General features: G+C 38.1%; 1 protein-coding gene across 1 annotated transcript in view; it reads left to right on the top strand.

Moving 5' to 3' along the window:
• The window catches only part of LOC124775017 (importin-5), a 171,135-nt gene that overhangs the window by 67,707 nt on the left and 86,084 nt on the right, over positions 1-17,344 (top strand). Inside the window, exons 9-10 of the mRNA XM_047249777.1 lie at positions 3,020-3,128; positions 15,627-15,780. Coding sequence (XP_047105733.1) covers positions 3,020-3,128; positions 15,627-15,780 — 263 coding nt within the window. The remainder of the gene's footprint in view (positions 1-3,019; positions 3,129-15,626; positions 15,781-17,344) is intronic.

Genomic DNA, 17,344 nt, shown 5'->3' with positions numbered 1-17,344 from the left:
ATAGTATAAACATTGTATTGTACATTTAATTTCCTTGCTTAGACAGGTTTTATACAAACTATTGGAGAGGAATGTGATTTTTTCATCATATATGCCATATTGCTCATATTTTTAATGTTTTACCCAATTCTGCATTTTCCTCAAATTTGCATTTTTTGAGTGTGGGGTGCACAGAAACGTAAAATAGGGTTTTTACTGTACTAACTTTCAGCATCAGTAATATTGTCCCATCCCCCTGAGTTGTGCTTGTGTGAATGTGTATTTTTTTCTGCTACAGGTGGAGGATTTTATCAGAAAGCTTTAACATTTTAGCAGTCTTTTTCAATGTGCCTGTGTGTGACTCAGCACCTCTTCTACAAGCTTACTCCATCCTGCACTCTCCAACGTTTGTCTTGGAGAAAGTGTTCCACAAATTTGTGGTCTCTTTGCCAAGCAGTGCTGTTTGGCGTTCAAAGTGCCATGTGTCAAGGTCCCCTCCAGTTAGTAGATGCACAGTTGGTGTGAGAAGCATAGTGCATGTAAGCTTTTGTATGTATTAGTAAGACATCTTTGTAATGGAGGGAGATAATTTTGGCCTCAAACATAGTAACAAAAATCTAGAGAAGTGAACAGGCAAAGGGTCACATATGGGGGGGGGGGGGGGGGGGGAGTTTTGGTAAAGGGGCACAAAACAATGAGGTCAGTACGGTATTACTAATGATCTGATAACACAAACTTTCTTCATTTACTGAACTCACCTAATGAACTGCAAGTAGTATTTGTGATCTCACATTTAATGTTTGAATCTTTATGAATGAATGACTGGATCAGTTTGTAGAGTATAGTTCATAGAACTGTTTTAGGCTTCATACAATGATATATCATTTCACTAGAAGTACAAATTTTTCAATGAATATTACAGAATAGAGAGTGAAAATGAATCTACCCAGATAGTCGTGCTTGTTAAAGTACCACTTCTAAAACGGGGAGGTGCACAGACCCCTGATCGAATCCTCTTGGTGGATTAACAAGGGCTGGTGTGCCAGGCAGCCTGGATGTGGTTTTTAGGCTGTTTCCCACGTCCCTGTATATTAACATCGGGTTGGCATCCAAGGCCTGCCTCCTTTACTTGATTCAGAAACATTTAGAAACCTTTTGCTCGCCTTCATATGAATACCACTATATGTGGTCGGGCTTAACTTATTCTGTCCCTGGGTATAATGGATTAGTGACAGGTAGGGTCAGATCCATTTACAACCATGTCGACCCTGCTATGTTGCAGTACAAAGGCACAAGGAGGAGGAGTGAAAGTGAACAAGAAATCAAACTGTGTGGGCTGGTACATATAATGTAGCAAGCAATTGTCTTCAGTTAACAGTGTGTTACACAGTACCTGATACTGATGGTGGCACTAAGCAAGTTTGCAAGAGAGCTTTCCAATAAAGTATTTGGACTCAGACACACACTTTTGCAAGCTCTTCAGGCTAGAAAAAAGTAGTGTCTATATAAGAAGGTATCCTTAATAAGAAGGTCGGCTGTTAAATGTGATGGATAGACAGCAAGTTAAAGATCACATAAAGGACATCATGAAAGCCATTAATCAATCAAAGTTGACTGAAGAGCACATGAACATTAAACTGTATAAAGAACTTACATTTCATATAAGGCAAAGTCTCCATTGACTTCTGTTTCTTACAAATTTATGCGTCAGTTTTTAAGAGAGATGCAACATGGGTTCTTTCGCAGTTTTCATATGTACTCGTGTAGATTAAATGATATTTAGTTTTCGGACCTGAGGTGAGAAGGACACATAACTGCAGCTGTAGTTGAACAGGAGATTCATCATAAAAATTACAAATATGCAATGGATTTAATGTGTATTGATTCAGCTAAGTCAAAACTCCCCAGTTGTGTAAATACTGTCATATTTATTGATATACAGCAAGCATTATCTGTTCCAACATTAACACATTCCAGTATATATTACAGCAGGCAGCTAAGTCACTACAGTTTTGAGTGTTCATGTCAGCTGCTTTTGTGGTATGCGTGGTAAAAGTCTTGTTGCACAAGATAGTTTAGATTGCTTCATTTATATTCAAAATCTTTAAGGTTTGAAAAGAGAGAATGCAAGTTTTTGGTGGTTGGATGCAGCTTTTTGAGTTGACAGATTTTGCAGTTACAGGGAAATAGTTATGCATGGCCTTTGTTCAGAGAGATTTGCACAAGTGTGTTGAGTCTGTTAAAGCTATGAACACATCCTGATGTGTAAACTGACTTCTCTGATTTTAAAGATGTCAATGCAAGCATGTAAGACCTACGGTATGAGCAAAGTGTATCAAACTTATCTGTCTCAAATAACTATGAAAACTTATTACTCTACAAGAGAAGAATGGAAAAATGTCTTTTCTTTCAAAAGAGAAAAGACTATTGCTGATGTATGCTGAGTCGTGTTTCATCTGAAAGACCAGCTGTATCTGTCACTTGCAAAACACACACCTGTAGACATTGTTGCTATTTCTTCCTCACTGGCACAGAGAGTTCTACAGTAAAATTTGCAACATGTTATCTGGAAAATGGAGTTGTATAAGAAACAGAAGTCAGTAATTTTTACCTTCTCCTGTTAAAAAAATAATATAGCGAAATAGTTTTTGTTTTATTGCAGTTATTGTTAAAACATTACTGCTGTGATTCTATACTTGTATTATCACAAATCGCATTGCTTTGGTATTAATTGCAGAAACAAAAACTTTATTGGCACGTGAAACCAGTCATTTCTTGGTAGGGAACCTAGGATGTTCTAATGAATTATTTATTTTCTGGTTTCTCATAATTTTTTATGGTGGTGAGATGCACAGCATAATTGTATGATAGAAGACTTCAGATTTTTGGATATGAATAAGTTATGTACAAAAGACATACTGCCTTTGGTTCACTGTGCTAAGTTTAAATTTCACACTTAGAACATTTGATATTTCTACTCCACAGTTTTACATTCGTGATATTTGTAGGATTACACCTATCTTGAACTAAAATTTTCCAGGCATGCTGCTCTTATGGCTCTTTCAGCTGTGGGTGAAGGTTGCCATAAACAGATGGAGAATCTTCTACCACAAATAATGGAAGGTGTGCTCAACTTTCTTCGCGATCCTGTAAGTATGACGTCAGTTACCCTTTCTGTACATGAAATTTAGAAACAGTCACAGCTTTGTCCTAGTGTCACAAAAGGTTTCCATGAATCTGCTACCCTTGCATATTAAAATCTGGGTCGGACAGATTATACATAATAATAACTCTTTAAACTTAATTTTAAACAGCATAATATTAATGTTACTGTCTCTGCACCTAAATCTACACCGTGCAAGCCAGTTTACATTGTGATGTGGACAGTTATTGCAGGTATCGTAATCATTTCTCCCATCCTGTTCAATTTGCATATGCACATAGGAAGAATTACTCTTGGTAGAACTCCATATGAGATCAAATTTCCCTATTTTGCAGTTGTGATCATTTTATGAGAATTTTAACTTTAAATCTATCAGTGCCGCACAATACTTTCCATGTAGTGTTAGCCACTGGGGTAATTTTTGAGGCTAATAAATTAAGTTGTTGGATTTTCTCATATGTTTGTGATTGTACCTTGTATTATTTTAGACTTGTATGTAGAAATTGAGTTTCTGATTATTCCCTTCAAAATCTTGGAAAATGTGTGGGATTACTATTGCTTTACCTTGTTTACATTAATGTTATTTACACCTCCCTAGCTGAGGGGCCAGCGTGTTTATCGTGCAGGGGCACAGGTTCGATTCCTTTGTGGTTTGGACATTTTCTCCATTAGGAAGCTGGGTGTTGTATTGTCCTCATAATTTCAACAACACACAAGTTGTTCAGTGTGGCCTCACCTGAAAAGACTTGCCACTTGTCAGCAGAACTCCTTCAGGTGGGGTCTCCCTGCCATCAATGCCGTACTTTCATTTCATTAATGTTATGTTTTTATTTGCATTCACATGTCTACTTTTACAATTGTGATAAAGCCACATATTCTGTCAAAACCTGAAATAGGTTTTTTACTGCTAAAGTCTCCACACTCTTACATTTTGGGGTGCAAGTCTTTGGATTTCTTTTCAAATTTTAAACTTTAACTTTTTGGAATGTCGGTAACACGCAAACTTCCTTTTTGGGCTGCTTTTGCAGAGTGGTTTAGTTTTCCTGATTTTGGGATTGAAATATTTTTTCTTCACTCTTCAGTGTCTCCTCTATAGGTAGTATTTCTTTATCCAACTACCATATGCAGTAGTTGCTCTGTAATACTGCCAAAAAAATGGATTTGGTGTGTATGCAGTAGTTGATTTACAAAGTGTGTGCTTTATCCTGGTCTGGTTGAGTAATGTTATAAGGCCACTGTGAATAATGAACCTTGCTGAGGTGGGTGGCTTAAGCGCTTCAATAATACAAATTGCTCTATTGTAGAGTGAGAGGTATCTGTAGAGAGGTCAGACAAAGCTGTGATTAATGAAGAGGGCAGCAGACTCCTCAGTTTTTACAGGGCAACATTCTGGATGATTGATGTGGCCTTTTGACATTTACCCAGGATGCTCCTGCTATGCTGGCACTGCAAATAGCTGAATGCAATGAGTAACTGTAACTGTTACTTTACCCGAGGTTATGCAGCTGTACTGTATGGCTTAATGTGTGATGGCATCCTTTTGAGTAAAATATTCTGGAGGTAAAATAGTTCCCCATTTGAATCTCCAATTGAGGATTACTGAGGAGAATGCAGCCACCAAAAAAAGTAAGAGTTCTGCGTGTCAGAATGCGGTTTGTTACATTCCATAATCCTCCAACCGCAAGCAATGTTGTGATTTTTCTGTATAAAATAGATCAATTTTATTCAATAATTAGGATAGTTACAAGGGGTGTCTTGAAGAAATGTAAGAAGAAACCAAAAACTAAATATCAAGAATCACTTCATTTTCTTCATTTCAAATTTTAAAAATGTTTCCCTCATGTTGGAATTTTTTTGGAATAAAATAATTGCATTGAATAGAGGCTGATTACCTCTACCGGTACTGAAATACTTTCTTGTAACATATTTTCTGCTGTTTCAGCATGGTCTCATAATAAGAAAGTTCTTGGTTAGCACTGTCAAGGCCATTCTTTCTATCATTATAGCCATGTATCAACTGAGGTCCCGTTATTCCATCACCTTTTTGTTTGCGTTATACATGATAGTGCAATTTTTTCATTTGAGTACCATGACTTTATCTCTTTGGAATGCCCCAATCTTCCTTTTGTTAAGTTTTGTGGCTACTAGCATGGTTGTTAGATCCCTTTTACTTGCTCAAAGAGTTCCCTTGATACCTGTTTTGTGTTGTAGCAAATAATCTTGCTGTGTGTTCCCCATCTCCCACTTAGACGAACCAACCGAATGATCGATAATTTCAGGTGATGTGTAGAAATGGTTACACAGTAGCCTTTGTGTAATAGAGAATCCTTGAGATGTAAAACAGTTTTGGTAGATGTATTACTCCTTAATGCTCATACAACTATGGTGAACTGTCTTTGCCAATGAAAAAAAAATTCTTTATGTAAATTGATTGAGAGTCACATAGAACAAATTATTTTATGTCAGAGCGAGGTCTTTTCCTTCGTAAATATTGTTACCAGCTGAGCCTTCCTTTCAGCAACTACTACAACATAAAGCTTTCATCCAAACTAGCCTTTCTTTCTGGAACTAAAGCTGATATGAACTTGTTTTGTAAATATTCAATAACTTTTTACGCTTTTCGTAACATGGGTTATTGTCCTAGTTGAAAGAAGTTATCTGAAAAGTACCATTATTTCACAATCAATCTGAATCTTGTCTCATGGCATGACTTTGAAAAAACTCTGAATACAAATTGTTTCGTTCGTGGTTCAGTGCCATTCTTGTCTAGGTAAACAGACTACACTTTGTAATAACAAAAAAAGCTATGAAAACTTTCCCTCCTTTTTCTCCAACATCCTTCCATTTCTTTGTCTTTTATTGTTTGAACTGCGAGTTTTCCTGGTATGCATACTTTCTGGTTTTAGTTGTTATAATATGAATCAACAGATTGTCAAAAAATATTTCAGACTACTCAAGTAATGTCTTTTTTATTTTTATTCTTGGGTTTGAAGTAAAAGGGAAAGCTGGTGAAAAAGAAGGAAAGTTACATACATCAGTTTCATTCCACACACAGCAAATTTTACCAGAATATATTGACATACTGAGAAATAAAGTACCATCATTGGTCTGTAATTAAAAGTATTTACAATCTGATTTGTTTTTTAGATAGAAAAACAATCAGTTACAATATGTTGGTTTTTACTTATGGTAATTTCTGCTTGGTTTTTTGTCTACATCTGGAAACGCTTTCTGCTAGCACATCTTCGATTTCTTTCTTCATTAGGCACTGATATTTGTGGTCTAATTTGTCAGTGCTTTGCAGAACTATGCATTCTTTATGTTTTACACAGTGCTCTTTTTCATATATCACTGCTATAAAAAAAGTGTGCTACATAAATAAATGGGTAGTTCTGCAAAGCAGTGAACAGTAAGGTTCCAAGTATCAGTGTGTAATGAAGAAAGAAACCAAAAATGTGCTAGCAGGTGGTGTCCCCTGTCGTAGGCGAAAAATCAAGCACCGATTACTGTAGGTAAAAACCAACAATTTATCAATGGACTATTTTTTTATCTAGGAAACAAATCAGATTATAAATATCTTTAATTACAAACCACTGGTGATGCTTACTTCAAGAAAGCAACATGCATCTGGTGAGAAAAACACACATTTTCTTGTAGTTGTGAAGACAGAACAAAAATACTTTCAGGTATTGTAAAGCAACTATGCGTAATATGACTACACAAACGAAGAATGTTGCGATCTTTTCTGCTGTTGAGGTTTCACAGCTGAGTAATATTTGAGGAAATAATTTCAACATAACTGCATTACTGTGTCATTCGTGGTTTCAGATGATAGTGTCCATTTTCAAGTGACATCCAGTATTTGCAAATAGTAACATTAGTTGTACAGCAAATGAAGCAGTATAATACATTTGATGATGCAATTTGATGATTGTTGTTTAGTGAAAAATGACATATTTTTCTTGCTCCTTAGATGTAAGTTACATAATATTGATGTTAATTGTTAGCAACAGTTTGTTGCTTACAACTTCATGGTATCTCGCGCATATTTTAAAAAGCAATCAGACAGGTCATAATTTGTTGATTTCCATTGTCCATGATGCTTGAGAATGAATAAAATTCAACTCCTGATGTCAAAGAGCAACAGAAAATATTTGATAGGAAAACAGTGAATTTCTGTGTATAAATAGCCTAGAAATTGTATCCATGCCCTCTCGAATTGTATGGAAAAGCTGAGTGCACTCGTGCACACAGCTGGAGGGTTAATTGGGTAGGTACATTAAAGAAGTAAAAAGGTGTAACTGTTAGGTTGAAGTTAAATATAGCGGTAGTAAAATAAGGAAAGGAATAGGTTGCTAGTCACTGTAAAGCCACACAGAGTTTGACAGGAACAATGAAAAGTCAGTTACACATTTAGCTTTTGGCTAAAGCCAACTTCAGAAGATAAAACACACACATTCACACAAGCAAGCACACGTAAAGCACACACGACTGCCATTTCCTGCAGCTCGGATCGGAATGCAGCTGTCACGTTGAGCGGCGGTCTGGAATGAGGCAGGGAAGAGGGAGACATAGCAGGGTACGGGTGGTGGTGGTGGTGGTGGTGGTGGTGGTGGTGGTATAGTGCTGTCTGGGAGAGTGTGCATTGACTGAACGAAGACATGGGGAGACTGCTAGGTGCAGCTTGGGGGGAGGGGGGACGAGAGCAGCAGGGCAGGGGAAAGATGGCTGGCTACATTAGCAGAGGGCAGCATACAGTGGGTGGGGGAGAGTAGTTGGGATAGACCAGGTGGAAACTGTTAGCTGGAGGATGTGTGGACAGTAGGTAGCCGTAGGTTGAGGCTGGCATTATTTGCAGAGTGAAGAATGTGTTGTAAGCATAATACCCATCTAATGGTTGCAGAGGGAGACTTACAAAGTTTTCGTAAAGGACCCATGTCAGTAAATTTAACATTTGCATGTAAAATAAGTTTGAAGTTTCAGATCACTGTTAATCTTCTGCTTCACAATACACACACAGTGGAGACAATGGGCACTCACCTGTGTGCTCTAACAGAAGCCCACTGCGTGGACAATGTAACAAATGTTCATCATTTGGTTCTCTTGTGCGTGACAGTGATCAGATCTTTGAACTTATTTCCTATCCAAATGGTACATTTCCAGACATGAGTTCCTTATCAGACTGTGTCTACTATAGTTCAATTCTTTTATCTTGGCGGTGCTGCGTTGCCAGTTGCACGCGCCAAGAGAAGCGGCACCATAGTATAGTTTCAAACTTACGTTTGGGGGGAGCACGCAGTTTATGAAATAAAGCCACCACGGCTGCATTAATCCTTTCGCTGCTACACAGACGTGCTCCCCGCACTGTTCACCCGTGCAGACACATGTGCTCTGACACACTTGTCATTCGATTTCACAAAAACTATTGGGCCCAAAAATTTGATTTTTACACATCTTCTTGACTAATACCTTCCCCCCATAAATGTCTCAATTTTTTTTCGATGTTCAACCCAGTTACTGTGCAGCATTAGATGTTGTAAACCATTGCACGAAATTTTGAAGAGTTTGCAGGGGTAAAAGTCCATAGCGTATACTTTCCGTATGGTCGATTTTAGTTGCCACTAGAAATTTCAGAAAATTACATTCAAACGAGTAAATTCATGAAGTAAGACGCTTCGATATTGTTTTTAAATACAGAAAATATTAAGCACCGAACAAGGTTTGAACTCTGAACCTTTTGCTTAGCAAACATACACTTTAACCATTACGCTACCGCAGCTCGTTATTCAATAGATCTCCCGGAGGACTTTAAAATATCACGCAAAATACCGACAAACACTGTTGGTATGACTATGAATTACTCATGTTTCTTCGCAGTACAATAGGAAATAAAAAATTACTGCTGTTCTTTATTGCGAAAAAGCGGTTAGTGAGAATGATACAAACACCTTTCCTTGCTATCGCCTGAATTAAGAGGCTTATTGCTTATTTGGTTTAATTAATTAATAGAATATGAAGCAATTGGTATAAAGAATGATTTTTCCAAACTTTCTATAAAAGAAAGTCTGCTATCAAGACATTGCTTTTGTTCAATTACTCTATTTATGAATGAACGTCTCTAAAACTGAAGACACTCGTCCGTGCTCTGCACTGCAGTCGAGCTGTGGCAACGTCGTTCTCTGTTCGTTGGCTGACTGTGTTTTGTGATGTCAGATGCGCAGAACGAACCTAAACTCGGCCGCTGTCGTAAATGACGCGCACTTTAGGTCCCCACTACAAGCCCTAGAAGCCTGCAATAGGAATTGTGAAACACCCTGCATAATGGAAAGAGAATTTTAAAACTAGATATATGTGGGATCCTGCCCACTCGTCTCTTATAGGGTGCCTAGGAAGCTGTTTTCTCGGATAGCTCGACAACATACAAGCAAATCATATTAATGGAGTTTATTACAGTAATTAAATTGACAATACTTAACTTTCGTTTCTACATGATGGGTCGGAAGCAATTGGCGACATGCAAATAATCAATGTCCTTTGATATGTACAATTTCCATGTAAGCTAATCACACAAGTTTATAAGCCACTGCTATTGTTAATATCACTGTGGCTCTTCTAGTGCAGCTCTACTCCTCTCTTCTAGTATGGCTGAGGCTAGGCGGCGTGTTGCTTTTATTCTCTTCATGTAGAGGCCGCTCCTATCCTGCTGACATCCTAGTCAGTGTGTTATTGGCTGACATCGTCTCACAGCTGTCTCTGCTGTATTGTTCTTGATCTTCGTGTCAACACTCGTCGTTACACCAGGACAATATGTGCTCTGAACAAAATTTATTGGTTATGAACTGCAGATTAAAATGGAAGAAATTGTAGAGATTGAACCTCGGTCAGCTGAGGTTATTGAGTGTTTCCAAGCAGACAATAGGCAGAGATTGACAGAATTAGGTGAAACAAAATAAGAGAGAACATTAATGGGTAGCTGTGAGACATTGAATAGTGGAGGTAAAATGGTTATGGAAAAAAAACACAAGGCCTAGTAACAATCCTTAAATTACCCAAGAAATATTTTTAGTTCAATTGACAAATGAGAAAAAAATAAAAAGAGCAGGCGAAAGAGATGCAGATTTCTAAAGAGATGGACAGAAATTGAAAAATGGCTTAGTAGCTATGACTGGATGACAAGTGCGAGGTTGTAAAAGAATGTATAGTTAGAGAATAGATAGATAAATGCTGCCTGTTAGAAGATATGAGACCTTGGAAGAAAAGAAAAGGAACTGTATGAATACAAAGAACGCAGATGGTAAGCTGGTACTAAGCAAAAAAGGGGATAGCTGAAAATTGGAAGGAATATATAGTGTGATTTGGTGATATTACAAACTTTCATAGATGATGGAGAACGGTGAACTTATCAATTTAAGGCAGTGGACCATGGCCTGGAACAACAGTCAGAAGTTATAAGCAAAAATCATTAATACCTCTGATAGTGGAAGATAGATAAGGGTACTGTTGTTTTTAAGATTGTAAGGTAGAAAATTTTCAGGGGTGATAGTAAAAAAAAAGTAGTAAAGCATTGGCTCTGAAACGCATACCTTAAGAGCTATGGGGGCTTCACCTTCTCTCTCTCTCTCTCTCTCTCTCTCTCTCTCTCTCTCTCTCTCTCTCTTCTATATTATCACCTCTTAAATTTGTCTACCGTACAGTCTTAGCACCAACAGTACTGGTACACATGTTCCACTGCTACAGAAATCAGAATGATTCTTCCGTATAACCCGGACTCTGGGTCCCTTACCTCAGATTGATACATTTACTCTTCTCCATCATCCCTGACAGTTTGTAACAACATGGAATCGCCCTGTATAAAAGTTCCATGAAATAAATGAGCTTAAAAACAGTATTCTAGAAAGAGAGAGTAAATGAGTGGTTTAAGTTGAGTTGATAGAAATGAGAAGAATTTAACAGAATACTGGAAGAACTAGTTTGAAACAAGGCCCCTGAATAACCTACTTCCCCTCAGAATTATTGAGATCATTCAGAGAGCCAGCAGTGTTAACTCTCTATTTGGCAATGCTGCTCTCGAACTACTTCAGAGTTGCACACTGTTTTCTGCAATATATTTAAAGTTTCGTCCTTGGATTGGTAATGGTGTGTACGAGCAACATTTAAGCTATATTCTGTTGTCTTTGGTGAAAAGTTTCTGAACAGGGTGCATCTTTAGTGGACATTGTGCAAAGTTATATGAGTATCCGTTACCATTGTAGACAAATGTGCTAGCAAATTCTTACCTGGGAGATTGTAAATAGTCTCTCTCTCTCTCTCTCTCTCTCTCTCTCTCTCTCTCTCTCTCTCTCTCTCCCCCCTCCATTCTTACACAACCCCTGCTCCCAACCCCTTGCGTCTCGTGGCTCATATCCCTGTAATACATCTAGATGCAAGACCTGTACCATACATCCTCCCACCACTACGACCTGCTTCTGTCCAGTCACAAACATCACCTATCAGTCATGTGATCTATAAGCTAAGCTGCAGGCACTGTGCTGCATTCTAGGTGAGCATGACAACCAACAAGCTGTCTTGTTTGCATTAATGGCCACCAACAAACTGTGACCAAAAAACAACTGGACCACCCTGGTGCTGAGCATGCTGCCCAACACATTCTTCATTTCAGTGACTGCTTCACAGCCTGTGTCATCTAGATCCTCCACACCAACAACAGCTTTTCTGAATTGTGCAGTTGGGTACTCTCCCTGCAATATATCCTACGTTCCCGTAACCCTCCTGACCTCAACCTTCGTTAGTCATTGTCCTTACCCATCTAGGCCCTTCCCTATTCTCATTCCAGCACGACACAGCCCTCTATTCCACCAGTGCACTCAGGCTTTCTACTTTTCATGTCTTCTGCCCCCGTCGCCCTCCCTCCGTCTAACTTCCTCACTGCACCTAGCTGCCTTATCCTTTCCTCACCTCGTCCTTGCACGCTCCTACAGCAGCACCTTACCATCCCCTGCGCACTTGTGTGTGTGTGTGTGTGTGTGTGTGTGTGTGTGTGTGTGTGAGTGAGTGAGACTAAGGCCTTGTTGGCTGAAAGCTAATTGTGTGGCAGTCCTTTTGTTGTGCCTATCTGCGACTCAGCATCTCCGTTATATGGGGAGTAGCAACTATCCTTTTCATAATATTGTCACGTTCCATTGTTTGTGAATAACTCTGTTTGTCACAGGGTGCCTCGAGGTCTGCTCACACTGTTATCATTTTTCAAATCTTGAAGCAATGCTTCCTGGCTTCTCTGTAGCTGATTTCTGGACTGCATCATTGATACAGTTCTCATATTTTCTAATGTATATGTCTGGTGGGACTGAGATTTGCAACAAAATACAAAATCTACTTTTCTTTGCCAGGATATACTTCTTTTCCTGATGAGCATTGGGCACCTGATATCAGTGTTGAAATTTTTACAGTACTTGGCTATCACATAGGTGTACAAAAATCAAAATTTAATATTCCGTCCCACCAGAGATAATTAGCCCCAAACTTTACAAAAATAAAGATTTTTCAAATTTCAGAAATTTGTAAAAATCAAGGAAACATTTGTCAGTGTTTATGCTGCATATACGGCTAGCAGCTTATGATACGTAACTGAAGAAAAAATTACACACTGATAAGCCATTCCTTGGATGTTATTTTTGGGTCTAAAAAGTGGATTGTCTAAATTTTCAATACCACGTTTTGAAGGTCATTTTGACTTGTTATTTTTGAATTTAGGGTATTTTAGGTAATAAGCAGTGTTGTAGAGGAGACGTTTTAAAAAACAGTTCTGTCAATTGCAATTTTGTAACTTAACTCTGTACAGGGAAATTCAAATTAACGCTAATGTATCCAAGTGGAAAACTGCTGTGTGTTTCAAAATTAAAATGGCCGCCATTCAGTAATGGTGAAAGGTAATTTTTTTTTTTTTAAACTGCTTTGATGTTCTCAATTATAGGGTAATCATATATTTAAAAAAAATTAGAAATGGTCAAGCAACCAACTTAATTTTGATTGGATCACTCCACTTGGATTGACCCTTCTACATCTAACGACGACTACATCCAAGATAACATGCTGCATCCTCCCTACCAAAAAGACTTCAGTCCAGTCGCATATTTCACTTGTATCTCATGTGATTGTACTTTTGACAATAAGCGCAGGTTTGGCACTGAGTCAAATGATTTTTGGAAATCAAGAAACTTGGCTGCAGATTCAGTATATTTCGACAGGAAATCCATCGGGTTCTGGAGCTGTGCTCACTTCTAACAATTTCAGCATTTTCTTAGCACCATTGGCACTTATTTCATTCACCTTTTCAGTGGTACGCATTAAATTGGGGCAATTTTCCTGGGTTTTTCTTTGTAAAAGAACATTTGAAAGTGGAGTTAAGCATTCCAGCTTTTCCTTCGCTACCCTGAATTTCAGTTCCTGTATCATTCGTTTGGGAGGTTTAGTGTTCGATATTCAGGATGTTTACAAATGATTCATCAGGGTTTGGGTAAATGTATTTCACAAAGTATTACACATAATTACAAATGCTCTGTGGGCTCCTTGTGTTACATGACAAACATCTGTGGGGCAGTCAGATTCGGCCCTTACACATTTGAGCATCTCTGTGCCAATGTTCGCCAGGGCAGCAGTGATACAATTCTGTATTTCAATCAGTGTTATTGGCAAAGCTGGTACTCAAAAACATTGGCTTTCAACTATAAAAAAAAAAAAAAAAAAAAATATCTAAATGCCTAAAGAAAAAGAATCGTCAAGTGTCAGATCAGCAGACCTATGGGACCACCTGCAGAGAGCCAAATCATCCAGAGCACAGTGCCCAAACCCCTGGTTTGGAAGTTCCTTGTTAAGATGGCAATGCCGCAGTTCTTTCCAAAGAGGCAGAGCTCCAATTTTGTTGGGACATGATGTTCGGGATATCAGCTGTCAGTTAAAGAAACAATCACTCTTGTAGTGATATAGGTACACTGTACATCAACATGTACTATAAATTGTATAAAGAGAATGTAATACGTATGTGCTGTTATTACACAAGTATTCTATAGTTATTAGCAGTTTGTCAATGAAAAATACTATATTTGTTTCCAATCAAATATTTTAACTTTGTTCCTAGTTTTAAAAACTGATCTGGTTTGACGTATTAAATTGTTCGCTATCTTAGTTAACGCTGATGAAATAACTGTCTCAGTAGAAGTGGCCTCAGTCAGTGCAAACAGCTTTTATAGCACAGCTATTGCAGTCAACAGGCAACAGTGTCAGTGTACTTGTAAACAAAAACAGACTTAACACACACAGCTAGAGATCACAGAAGTACTTTATGTAATTGAATTTGAAATTGTTTAAATTTGTTGATATATTTGATGAAACTACTCTTTGGGCACTGTATTGAAAGCTTAAGGTTAGTAACTAAAGGAACAGGTGAATATTGGTCCAATCCTAAACCTTTTTATAACTTCTGTTGAAACAGATACACCCATCAGCCACGGTGCTGTGAATTCTTAGAGTGAACAACTAATATCGAACTACTTTCTGCAAGATAGAGCAACAGCCCTGTGAAATAAATTTTGATGATGATAGGGTGATACAGAGGCTGATATCCATTGGTGGCTGTCAGTACAATATGGAATAGTATTATTCAGCAGAGAAATATGCGTGAAAAAGGGTCCAGGGGTTGTAAAGGAGCAAGCTTTGAAGTGCTCATCATAGTGAGAGTGTTATTTTAGATATTCTGTTGAGGAAGTGTGAATGTTGAACCAGAACAAGCAACTCCCTGTTCCTAAAAATTCTTTGTTAAATTGACTGTTATACTGCATATAAGATCTATGAAGTGTGTGTTTTTTGACAGTTTACTAATGTCCAGAGATGCTTTTGTACGGCCATAAACCAAAACCCAAAACCAGGAAGATTGATGTTCGAAGGGTGATCGTTTTTTTAAATTGTGAATGGAAATGAAATTATTTGCACAGTAAATGATTCCATCTAAGGTTCTCCTCAGGAATATACATTTCCTTTTCCTATCAGAGTGTTAAGTATTTAAGTACAGTGTGAAGCCATCACCAACCTCATTGTCGTTTGCACTGAACAAATTTCTTTTAATAGTCCTGTTTAGAGTGGTATGGCCTTGTCTTCCACTGATTTGAGAAGTGTCCCATCCATCTGTTCTTTAAAATGAAAGTGAAAAAAGACATTACTACTTATTAAACTGTGAGATTGCAACAGATGGACAGAAAAGTGAAATATTATCATCCTAACCAGTGGTTGACTTGCTGTGAGGTGATTTGAGGGGGAGATTTATCAGGAAATTATGTTTGACCCCTAGCTGTTGGTCTGCTATCATGCATTTATTGGGGAAGTGGGTTTTCTATTAAGATTTTATTGAAGTTTTCATTTTAAGTTTTTTATTTGTTTGTTACCTGTATGTAATAACTCTTCAAGTACTAATTTTTTCATTCCTTTTTTCCAGCACCCAAGAGTACGTTATGCTGCGTGTAATGCAATTGGGCAAATGTCAACTGATTTTGCTCCAACTTTTGAGAAGAAATTCCATGACAAAGTTGTACCAGGTCTTCTGATGGTTCTGGAAGACAATGAAAACCCACGCGTGCAAGCACATGCAGGTTAATAAACATTTCCATTTAAAAAAGTTTCATTATTATTCACTGTTGGTTACTATTTACAACTAACATAAGATTTTTCCAAAAACAATTGATTTTATTTGGTGTAAGAACAGTGCTGCACAAATACTGAATAGGTCTTTTAATAAAATGTCATCAGCTAACAACCGAGTGATTTTCGTTTATCTTGACCACCGTAAATAACTGTTTGTCCAATGCAAATTACAAAATTTCTCAAGCAAATGTTCTGTAGCCATAAGGGGACATAAATCAGCACGATTGCCTTTGTTATAGCTTTGCTTTTTACAAAGATATGAACAGTGGTATGACCTTTTTTTTATGGCACCCTGTATTTTTTATTTGGTAATTCATTCCCTTTGCTAAAGACCTATTCAAAAATGTATCACAGTGTACCATTCACTGAAACACAACATTATGAATTACATAACACAACATTGACTTTGAGCCTGGGATGACAAACTTGTCCACTTGGAGTTGTCAGAAAACAAGTAAAAACATAACACAAAGTAAAAACATTACACAAAATTGACTTTGACTCTCCTGTACGATTACCCAGGAGTAGAACATCCAAAGGTGCTCATAGTGGTGACCCTGGACACCGATACACTGGTGCACTCGTTGAATTAAAGAACTATTTACTGCTTACAGTGTTGCCTGCTGAAGAGAATTGCAAGTAAGCACAGTACGTTCCTGCATGCCCTGTGGAGTTGTTGGAATATCGCGATAGACGTCTTTAATGCATCGCCAAAGAAAAAAATCCAGAGGATTTGAATCAGGAGACATAGCAGGCCAAGTAACTGTTCCTCCTCAACCAATCCATCTGGCAGGATACCTTCAGTTCAGAACATGACATGCACACAGGGCATTATGTGCTGGACATTCATCATGTTGATACCACATAAGTGTTCTGGTTCTTAGCGGCACTTCATCCAAAAGAGGAGGAAGAATTCATCCGAGGAAGTTGGCATAAGCTGTGCCGATTAGACTACCATTGCTGAAATAAGGGCCAATAATTGTAGTACCAAGCATCCCACACCAGACATGAACTCTCTATTGACTCATATGTTCCACCTGTCTAAGCCGTTGTGGGTTGTTGCTGGACCAATAATGCTTGTTCTTTGTATCTACCTGTCTTTTGTTTGAGAAGGGACATTCATTGGTAAATAGAACATTGGAGAAGTAGTTCGGAATGGCGAGGATTTGCTGGGGTGCCCACTGACAGAACTGTATACGATTGTGGAAATCATTCCCATGCAATTCTTGATGTCGGTGTACATCTTAAGGATGGAACCGGTGACATGTAAGAATGTGATGTACACTGGTTTTAGGAATGCCAATCTCATGTTCAAGCTGTCGTGTGCTCACATGTGGATTCATAGCAACGGAAGCAAGAACAGTAACTTCAGCAGCTTTGTCTGTGCAAGTGCTACGACAATTGCGTTATCGTGGGTTGAATCTTCCCGTTTCCTGAAGCGTCACAACAAAATGAGAAAACATCCGTCAGGCAGGTGAGTTCTTGTCAGGATATCACTCTCTGTACAGTTCT

This window comes from Schistocerca piceifrons, chromosome 2 (genome assembly GCF_021461385.2).
Source record: "Schistocerca piceifrons isolate TAMUIC-IGC-003096 chromosome 2, iqSchPice1.1, whole genome shotgun sequence".
Taxonomy (NCBI): Eukaryota; Metazoa; Arthropoda; class Insecta; order Orthoptera; family Acrididae; genus Schistocerca; species Schistocerca piceifrons.
Note: the sequence above shows the minus strand (reverse complement) of the source record. Positions and strands in the feature narration are given on the sequence as shown.